The 11451-nt window shown below is 32.7% G+C and overlaps 1 protein-coding gene across 2 annotated transcripts; it reads left to right on the forward strand.

Annotated features, from left to right (window-relative positions):
* Positions 1-3782: 3782 nt before the first annotated feature.
* Positions 3783-8670, forward strand: Bm4941 (Uncharacterized protein; the record flags this gene model as incomplete). Of its 2 annotated transcripts, none has more annotated exons than XM_043073804.1 (11): positions 3783-4076; positions 4709-4857; positions 5212-5306; positions 5429-5614; positions 6184-6281; positions 6382-6570; positions 7018-7138; positions 7510-7595; positions 7672-7868; positions 7966-8027; positions 8576-8670. In XM_043073804.1, the coding sequence occupies 11 exons, from the start codon at positions 3783-3785 to the stop codon at positions 8668-8670; spliced, it is 1572 nt and encodes a 523-aa protein (XP_042929738.1). The 2 variants fall into 2 exon arrangements, with proteins under 2 accessions (XP_042929738.1, XP_001899204.2); XM_001899169.2 differs by having other exon boundaries at positions 3897-4076.
* Positions 8671-11451: the final 2781 nt, after the last annotated feature.

Here is an 11451-nt window from a genome sequence, read left to right on the forward strand (position 1 = left end):
TAGCAGCAGCAGCATTGGCCTAGCAACTGTCTAGAATGCTTTGCAATAAATCGATGAAACATTTAATGTGTTTATCACCCACACAGCCTCTCTCCCTTCTTTATCTTATTAGCGTTGCATACCCCCCATTATTTCTCTGCCAATTGTTTGGTACTAAGTGCAGTAACTCTTGACATCAGGAAACATTTTTCAGTGAAAAAAAAAAAAAAAACGTATACTGTCACCACTTTTCTATTAAAATTAAATGCTTACTGAAACTGTGAAAATACATCGGTCAATGGAAAAAGTTCTGCGATTTTATGGAGCAAATTTTGCGGAATTTAACGTTTTGGATAAATCGCTAAGGCCATCTTGCCATCATACAACTTGTCGCTTTGAAATGTAACAGTGCAACGCGTCGACGTGTAGTTAAACGAGTACTGAGGCAAAGCTGCCTAACTTAACTAAGTTGTTCCTGAGGTTTTCATTAATTTCAACTGTGGACTTACATGCTAGCACGTAATATGTAAATTTAGATTGTTGCTATACGTTTATCAATTTCTTTAAGTCGCCACCGCTCACGGAAATAATTTTCAAGTGCACATAAAGTCATTTTTTCTACGAACTGGTTTTCGTCCAGTGAACTCATAATTTGTGGTTATTAACATGCCGATTACCAGATTGATTTATTGCACCAAAAAATACCGTAGTAATCAAAGATCTGTACGTCTGTTCCGAAAATGGGAAACGTAGCAGGTTGTATCGCATTTTAAATATTCATCAGTTCTTTTAATCTCCCAAATGTGTTGACAAAACAGTTTTTCCCTTTACAAAAAGATAAATAATATGCACTCTGATTTTCACAACATCATCTGATCAGTAGCATGTTGAGAATCTGTTAAATGTGGTTATCATCTTCCAATACTATTTTTTAACTTTATCACTTTCATTAACGGTAATAACAAAAATATCTTCTAGCATTTTTCTCTTAGTCATATATGCTAATTTATTTATGGTTCAAATGTCCTATTCACTATTTTTAACTTTGTGCTTTTTACAGACATAGAAGGATGGTACTAGCCGATGTCGCGTTCCATGATTCCGGTGAGTAAATGAATTACAGCTTTCAGAATAGAAAGTTAGGAACCTACTTTCCTTTCTTTCTAATTTTCTGGTTGCACATTGGAGAAGCAATAACTATCAATTAGTGGAGAATAAATTATATTAAAGTTTTATGTTCTTCTGGTCAATCCTCCTATTTCTGTCGGATTTTTAATATATATTTTTTGTTTCCTTTTCATACTTTGACATTGCGAATTCCTTATGTTTCATAAACAGAAAACATCTACCAATTGGTTTCGAGGTACTCTTTCAACGTACTGTTTCTGTATTCGAAATTTCTCATGAAAGATTTGAGGACAATTTTCCGAAGATTGCATTGATTCAGTTTAGAAAGAATTATTTGAAACTCGCTTAGCACGACTCTCTTGGGTTTTTCTGTGGTTTACTTTTCTGGGTGGTGCATTTATACACACTGAAGGCGCTGTATAAAAAGAACTTTATGGGGAGCACTAGCGGTGCAAGCCGACTGAAAGTGTTCAGAGCGGTCTCCTTCATCATTCATGACACTGTCCCCTATTTTCGACTAACGTTTCATTTTTGTCAAACATGAGTGTTTCAAGAAAGCATTTGGTGAATTACCGTAATGGATGCTTTGGAGTGAAAAAGTTCATTAAACAGCCTGAGCAAAATGTTCAGCATATTAATAGCGACCATTTCAGGAAGCATAGAGCTAATAGACGATGATCTGAACTGTAAATTGAAATGACCTAAATTTGCTGCTGTAAATAAAATCGATAATAATGAGCATTAGAATAACACTTTCACTTTGCTAACAGTTCTAATACAGTGTAAAGACATACAGAGGAGAGTAGAAAACAACAAAAGAGAATTTAATTGATTGGAGCCATCTAGTTCTGTGGTTTATGTTGGACATAAGCATATCTTTAGTTTCTTCTTCTGTTTCCCGCTCGATCTTTTTCCCTCCCTCTTCGTTGACATGTGCAGGTTGGCTAACAGTGAGGCATTATATCTGTCAGTGCAATTTAAACCGACTCCTCTCTTTCTCCCTCTCAAGTCGTCATTCTGGAAAGATTTGGCGTAAGTCGATATTTTTGAACTAATAATCATTTCCTTTCAAATTCAAGTAAAATTTGTTAATCAAGAAGAACTTGCCGCGTTTAAATTACTCCTACTGTTATTGTTACTGTTGCATTATAGCGATGATCGATCTTATATTATCTCTTTTACTTAATTCTAAGTTCTTTTACTTAATTCTAAGTTTCCATATATTTTCTTGATTGACCTAGTTTTTCGTTGAATTTGTGCTGAAATGAGTTTTCCCTACCATCATTGTTCTCATACCGGTTGTACTTATCCATTTTTTCTTTCATGTTATCTTTCACGTTATCTATTCTCACTTTTGCTCGCATATCCCATTACTCTCTTCATGGTTACCTTTGACACTTTGTTTTGAAACCTATAATTTTCAGTATTTCACCATTAAAATATTTTAAATTTTAGCATTTTTTTAATTTGATTTCGATATGTTGCTTGATAGGAATGTTGCCAATGAATTAAAGAATAAGAGTCGGAAACTTTTTCCTATCTTGAAATTTGGTGAATTCTGAAATATGGCAAGGATTTGTGCTATATGACTGCTGCGCTAGTTGGAGGTTCTCTTTTAACATGTTATCTTAGATGATCATGTTATCTAAAACAGTGATATTTCTCCAAAATATGAGGAAGAAATATATAGAAGATATCAGATACCACATAATTTGCTTTATTTGCGTCGAGTTTTGAATATGTAAGTTTTATTTTCATGTCGCATTTCAAGCCAGATAATTCAAACAAACCTGTCGTAAATTATGGATCCAATATAAAAGTCACTTGAACCGATTCTAACCCAATGAATCACTTTTTGATAATGGAATGTCGAAATTAATCTGAGACTAACGCCAAAGTGTTTTTAAGTACTTTGTCTTTTAGGAAGTAAAACATAACTTCTACATGATATTGTTTCCGGATATTATTGTGTATTATAGTTTTCTTTCCTAAGTGACCGAATTTTTCTATATGAAGCAATAAGTTCTGAATTAACCGTACATACTTCTTGCTTAAAAATAAATGAAGATTGCCTACAACCTTTATATAGATACTTTATATCGTCTTGATATCTCCCTCTAGTTTGTACTACTTTTTTCACACTAATTTGAATTCAAAAGCCAAACATCTTTTTTTTTTTTTTCGTTGACTCCATTAAAATATGTAATGCTGAAATAAGTCGATTTCTGATCAGATATGATAATGACTTATGGAAAGATTATTTATAATACAGAGTGAAGGATTCGATGTCAATCACAGTTAAAGAATATATATATATATATATATATCAACATTAATTAATGCTTGAGAATGAGAAATGAGAGTGTAATCATGGATGAGGTTTTGCAATGTTCCAAGATGGTCACCAATGTCAATACCTTATGTTGATCGATGAGCGTGTTTTATTTGTTCAATAAGACTAGTCACTATGTAGTTTGCTACGCTAATCCATTTGTTGAATTTGGATATTTCCGGTGTGCTCAGAATTGGTTATTTAATAAGAGCTGTTTTACTAATTGTTTGTTTTCCTCATTCATAATGAATTCCGGTACAGTTTCTAGTGTTATACTTTACGGTGTCTTTATTTCTTCTAAGAACAAATATTCTTTAAATTGCTTTCATAATTGTTGGTAACAATGAAGCTGCTGGTACTTTCACAAGTTATCTATACTGAAATGAAATTGTTAATTAGTGAATGTCGCTTCTCGTTTTGCACAACATTTCTTAATATTGCTGTGTATGACAGTGGTATGATATTTTTTCAAAGACAATTTTTTTATGCCATATTTTACGTGAACGCTTCGGAGTTGATTGGTATGATATTGGATAAACCTCCTAAAGACAAATATAATGCTGTCTATTTCATTTTACTACTTCACGGGATAGGTGTTTTGATGCCATGGAACATGTTCATCACAATTGCTCCCTCTGTAAGTTTGCATAGTTAAGTCGTTAATTTGTTTCAAACTGAAATTTAGTGAAGAGTTTAAAATAATTGGAGGATTAAAGGAGATTATAAGTGATTTACTGCATAAGGAATAGAGGATCACGATCGATGTTTCTTACGAATGTTGTTTTACATTTTTTAATGTAACATAAATCACCAGTGTAGTTAAAAACTTAGCAGCAAGTTTTTCGCAGCAGGTGGTCTTAGCACTTAGTGGAAGCAAAACCAAAATCTAAGCAAATTCACTTGTAAAGAAAAGTTAGAGAAACTTAATGCATTATAATATAATCATTCCAGATTCTAAGCCACTTAAATTTTTTGATGAATGGTCCGCTTTGAAGACCTCAAAATTCAGTGTTACATAATTTGATTTGAAAGATATCCCGTTACCGTTGTGGAATTATCATTCAAAATCTGTGAAGTCCTTGCCTCACAATCATATTCCAAAAAATTATTTTAAGTAAAACACTCTGCAGAATCTAACAGCTTGAACATGGTTAATTTATTTTCCTGCATTAGACAATGATTCGCAATCTAAAGACGGAGCTGAAGAAGCCTCTTGTCAGTACTTATGTTAATAATACTGAAATTGCTGGCTTTACAAACTAGTTTTAGTACTACGTGGATTATAAATTTGTGGAGGTGAGCGCCGATGGTATGGTGCACAAGAGTGATTATGCACTTCATTTTTTGAGTTATCTTGGTCTTGCTTCGCAAATACCGACTTTGCTACTTAATCTGATCAACTTATTCGTCCAGATCAAGTTTGTACTATCTCAGAATATCGATTTTATACTTGAGTGTTCCACAGAGATTACAAAGAAAAAATTAACTATTAGAAACTGTTTATTTTAACCAGAGAGATGATTTAATCGGCTGCTTTTCATATCCTTGTTGCATTGCTGACCAGATAGATGGTCTTGGATTTCGTTAATAATGGTTGTAAGTGGTGAATATATTGCGCATAAGATAGATATCAATAAAACGAAACAAATCAGAATGAAAATGCATTGAAAGTATCTAATTTTAGTCATCTGATGATAGCATTTAGTTTTCACTGAATTTTCATTTTTTTTTTTTTTTTTTTCGCCAATAAATTTGTCCGCAGCAATTTACAGAGGTGATCTCAGACGACGAATTAGCTTTTCACTTCTTATTTTAGCGATTATTATTCTGGTAACGCTGATATTCACCCTTATTAACACTTCTCACAGTAAGTTTTCATTTCCTTAACCAAGGTTAAACTCTGTTCCTGATGACTTATTTCTGCAATTTTTTTTTCCTATAAGTGGAGTAATTTTCAATTTTCTTCATTATTCAATTCATTCTTTTCAGTGATTAGTGCATTTTTCTTCATTACTATGACTACAGTGGTATTATTAAATGCAGCTAATGGTGTTTATCAAAGTTCACTTTATGGTTTAACTGCCAACTTTCCGCCTCAATATACCAATGCACTGATACTGGGCAACAACATATGCGGTACATTTGTATCTGTCGTAAATATTGTAACGCTGGTTGGTGAGTTACATTTTATACTTAGATTCTTCTATGACTAAATGAATATTAATGGGGAAAGTTTTTAATTTTGAACTTATTTTTATCCTTTCATATTTCTGCTCTACATTCATTCTTATTATCACTTCAAAGTTGAATATCCAAAAATGGATGTTCATCTCTATTTTAAATCTTAGTACAGAAATACAGCGCTTACTTTCATACTTGAAACTTAATTTCATTATCACCCTTATTTTATAATAATGATATCGTCTATCAACAAATATTAAAACCAAAAACAAAAAAGTTATAGTATATGGAGACAGAAATGTGCATATTCGTTCCCAGCAATTTTCAAATAGTTCAAGTTGCTGCAAACTAATGTCATGTCTATATAATTTTGATTTGCGCTTATTCAAGACACATTTCTTGATTAGTGATTTTAAAAAAAATTTTATTAAAATTATTTCCGGTAGTTCACAGAAAATTTTCCAATAATTCACAGATTAATAAACTGTAACTGGTGTTATTGCCGTTATGAAGTGATGATATCGCAACAAACTATTCTTTTAATGACGATCGAGGTGTTTCAGTTGCAAAAAGTGTATGGATGGCGGCTTTCTTCTATTTTTTGATGTCCTTGTTGACGGTGTCTGCTTGTTTTGGATCAATATTCTTGCTAGAAAAACTTGTATGTGTGCAATTTGACCTTATCTTTATTTTCATTGTTGTAAGGGTTTAAAAAAAAAAAAAAAACTAAACATTTCATTATTTTAAAGCAATTTTTTTAGGAGTTTTACGAATACCATATGAGAAAAACACAAAAACACGGTGATAAGAACGAACATGAGGAAGGCCAACATTTAGAAAGGATCAACACTGTAGATGGAGCAACCATGGATGGAACCGAAATGATTGGAGTTGTGCCTAAAGCAGGCTTGAAAGCAAAATTAAAGTTATACTTCCAGGTTTTCAAAAAGGTTGGTATCTTTTACACTTATTTCAATTTTTAAGAAATTTAAGTCAATTGTATACTTTCCTGATGGTATCGACTTCCGAAAATACTACCTGGACGATTTTTTTTTTTTTCCACTCGAAACTTAGCTCTTGGTAAAGATTTCATTGGAACATATTTGGTTCGTAGATGTTAGCCATAAGCTGGCTTTTACTCAATGACAAACTGATTTCAAAATAAGGCACATCAATAAATTGGGAGATATCACGTTTTTATTGAAACTAATAAAAGATGCTTGCTTCTACTGGAATTGCTAAGCAATGTTAAGCACAGTTGGGTATAAGTTCTTTTAAAAAATTTTTCGACATTCTCTCGAGATTTTTTGTTAGTTAGCAGATTCATCTTCGTGAACTTGTTGCCATGTTTGGGATAAAATTTGTAATGTGCTGTTGTGAAATAAACATATTTTCAGATTTGGATTCAGTGTTTTAATGTGTGGTGTGTGTTTTTCGTCACATTAGCAGTATTTCCTGTAGTAATGGCTGACATCAAATACTACAGTAAAAGTGGAAAATATGATTTCTTTATAGCAGGTGCTTTTTTACATTCGTTCTAATCTTTTGCCATCTTTTGGCAGATGAGCGGAATCGTAACAGTGATGGAAATTAAATTAATAAGTTAATTTCGGTAATCATAAAAAATCTTAATTTACAAAAAACTTAGTGAGAATTAGATTAATGGTAGTTTGAACCCTTACAAAAGAGAAGATTCATATTGATTGGCAGTAAAAAATGGATTTCCTTGAATTACTAAACGTTTTTTAAATGCATTTCCATTATCAAATGTTTTTCGATTTGTCATCAAATAACCTAATCTATTTTTTGTCTGAACTGTCTAAGAAAATTTCTTTGGAATTCACTGCGCTGAATCCAACACTATGAATGTTCAATTAGCAAATTTGTAGAGAAACTGTTCACTCCAGTCACAACATACTTGCTGTTCAATTTCTTTGCTGCTGCTGGATCATTTCTGGCTAATTTTGTACAGTGGGTATGTGGGTTATTTGTTTTTGAAGTTTTTTGAGTTGTTTGGGATTGTAAAATAAAATTTTTGATTAAAATTTTAGCCATCACCAAAATGGCTGATTGTTCCGGTAACAGCGCGCATTGCACTTATTCCACTGTTAATGTTTTGTTACTTCCGTCCTGAATACCGAACCTGGAATGTATGGTTTTACAGTGTATGGATTTATATCATTTTTGCAGTTATCATGTCCATCACCAGTGGGTATTTCAGCTCTATAATAATGATGTACATTCCAAGGTAAGTATAACTTCGTTTTCACATACCCTAACAATAATGCTTGCTGCGTATTATATCCCTTATTTATTGTTTCAAAAGTTCTGATTATTTCATTTAGGATAGTGGAACCATCCAAGTCAACAGTTGCAAGCATGATAGCAGCGTTCTTCCTGATTTTCGGTATTCATTATTTTTCTTTAATATACTGACTTCTGAATTTATATAGTGAAAAAAAAAGCAGTAATATTCTTCTCAGTTAACCGGATTTTCTATAGGAGTTCTAAAGAACTATAGAATTATGAATCATGTTAGAGAATTGTAAACTAGGCGTGGGATATACATTCTCGTCATTGATCTTTGTTGGAAAATTTATAACTGGCTTCATAAGCTGCGTGGGTGAACCATGAAATAGGGCCGTATAATTTTATTTATACTTGATGTAATAGTATGTTGTACAATTTTAGTGAGAGATAATTTTAGTTTTTTGTCTCACAAGGAGTTACGAGATTTTCTAATTCTGCTACTTCACTTTACTTTCGAGTTTGAAATGTGAGAAGTGCGTCTTACTTTAGAATTGCAAATATGAAAAGTGAAGTTTGGAAATTACCCAGATCAAGAAAGTTTTAAATGAATATACTTCATATTTCCTCTGTTACACTTGTAAATTACCAGAATACGAAAATCAGGAATGTCCAAAATTACCGTTTCAAATATTACATTTGTTGCAGGCATAACATGTGGAATAATGTTTACATTTTTCGTTTCTTGGTTTATCGATAACGCAGGAGTACATAACCCAGGAGGTTTTGACACAGTAATGTGAAGATTTACTTAATGCCCTTATTTGTTTAAAAATAAATTTTGTTGATTTCGAATTTGTTCAACTCTAAAACAGTCAAAAAAATTCTACTCAAATGAAGTTTTCATTGCATCTTTGAGCTAATAATCACTAAAACTGGATAAATTATGTTAGCCAGAGGTTAAGAAATAGGAAAGTAAATACATAGTGTAACAAACGCAACATTATTACCACATGAACAGTACACGATGCGGTTGCTGTCCAAGGATAAAGCAAGAAAGTGAATCGCCAGGAAATCATGACCCTTACCATCCTAGATTCTAGACGTAAATGGGTAGCGAAAGGAAACAATGGGAAGAACTAGTTTTGTTTTTTTTTTTCTTGGCACTCGAGAAGCCAACACTTGTTTGCGCATTGTTTACTACAATTCGAATGGTAACAGCAGACAACATTCCTAGCATGCATGAACAAGTCAAATTTATTTTAGCGGATTTGGTAATGCTTACTGTAGAAGCCTCTTTTTCGCTATATCTCAGAAAACAATCGAACTGGACTACGACACAGTGACTTAATCGTCGCCTCGATACTTGCTTGGTGAATCCAATGCGTCCTTTATTAATACCTTATAGAGTGAGTTGATAGTTGAAAGATTTTAAAAAGCTAAGTCTTCCACCGACTACGGTAGCAAAGAAGTGGGAACGAGCGTCCTAACTAATTTAACCTCCACCAACGTATTTGTCTACAGACAGGTCGAGCTCCCCTGGTATTTAGCGGTCGGCCAACGATGCTTTTGTTGCTGTGTTTGTGTGACAGTCGTTTGCGCGTACGTATTCTCGGAATATTCCTTATACGTTAGCGCTTGTTTTCGTTTGCTGTTAACCATTTCTAGGGATGCAGTGATTGATGCTAATGACGTTGTATTACGTTTCTTTTACATGCCAGTTGCAATCGTTTGGCTCTTATTCTGTCATTGAAATATACTAAATCCTTCTTCATGCTTATATTTGATTTGATTGCTAGCACATTTGCTTGCTTTTTTTGGTGAAAAAACCACTATTATGAATGTTGATTTGACAGAGTGACGTCACTAGTTAGTGGATCCACAAATTTGTCGTTATCTTTTTGTCTCAGTTGTATATCGTCCTGTAAAGCTATATCCGCTTGTATACTGACCTAGATGTTATGTTTTAAATGAAATGCTATCATTACCGTTGTCGTTTGGAATTTAATATGCAAACTTTTAACTTATGAACTTAAATCCTTTCCGTTCGTTATGTGAAACTGAGCAATATTGTTGAAATATGGGTTCCCTAATTGTGTATTCGTATAAAGTTATGTACTTTGTCGTGGTTCATTTATCTCATTTCTTAACCGGTACCGGTAACTATTCTCTGTTGCCGTTCTCAATCCCTTTCACCAATTTTTTTTTTTTTTTTTTTTTTTCACACTTTTCTATCTTATTCACTTTTCCTTAATTACAAGATTTTTTCAACCATTCGTTCTCTCTCCCTCTCCCTGCCTTTATTTATTACTTTTCTTGAGTCTTTTCAATTTCATTTCCATTTTGAAAACAAGAAAATATTGAGTAAGAAATAAGTTACAAAACCTTAAACGGAATGCCTTAGAAATCCATTTCCACATAACTGTCACATCGAACATTGAACTGAATGGGTTAACAGTGGTAGTCGGTCTCTTCTGGATATTGGATACTATGTATGATAGTATTCGTACATCACACTACTGCTGTAGGATTGGTTGATGGAGCAGACCTCGCCGTAGGAAAAAGAATTCATTCTATTTCGTTGTCCTACCATTTTTTATCCTGTCAGCTTATGTCATAAGAAATGAGTTTTTTTTTGCATTTTTTGAAGTCCTTATGTTGATTTGAAGTAGTTTCTTTTTCTTCTTAGTTTCTGAAATTAGTTTCAAAAATTTATTAAAAGAGATGGAGAAAATTTTTATTTAGTCCAGATTTGAGGACGTTATATATCTTTGTATATGGCAGACAGGCAGTCGTTCTTTGTTGGAGATTTGTACTTTTGGTTTTAAATTCACTTTTTTAAAATGTTTTTATCTTATTAGAATTATTGGTATTCAAAAGTGACAAAAATGACTTTTGTTATGGGAATTAGATCTTATTATATTCACAGTAAATGCAGACTATCAACTTTCAATACTCTAGTTGTGTTCATCACTTTGTGAACTGTGTTAGATGGATTATAGTAAAGGACAGAATACGTTCTGTTTCCTCTTTGAAAGTGGGACTTTCGAAAGAAGAAATTGGTGTAATTATATAAGGACTTACCTTTGTTTCTGCTGTTTTATTCCTTTCTTGTCAAAGTCAAAGACTTTCACTGTCTAATAAAGAACGAATTGGTCTGAGATGTTATAATTCACTTTACATTCTGACATCTGTGGGAATTTTTTTGACTAAGCATAGTGATGGGTAGGAAATTCAATAGGGGAACGATCACTACAGGAAGTGGTAACAATATTCTTCTACCCTTCACATTAGTGGCTGTACAACGTGACTTTAGAAGTTTTATAACCAGAAAATTGACCATTTGATTAATTTAATAATGACTATCGTTTTTTAATGATTTCAATCTAATTTTTTATTTTAGTAAACGCAATCTTATTGATTAAACATAACTCGACTTGTTCCAGCTTACTTGCAAGGAGGGAAATGATATATTTCAATAAGTAATCTGTTTATTCAGGTGATGTGCTGCATCAAAATTAATTTTGCGTTGTTTCGGATTTGCTAGAAATTTGAAAGTTGTTACAATTCAAATGCGATAGTCA

The sequence above is a fragment of the Brugia malayi genome (assembly GCF_000002995.4).
Source record: "Brugia malayi strain FR3 genome assembly, contig: Bm_v4_ChrX_scaffold_001, whole genome shotgun sequence".
Taxonomy (NCBI): Eukaryota; Metazoa; Nematoda; class Chromadorea; order Rhabditida; family Onchocercidae; genus Brugia; species Brugia malayi.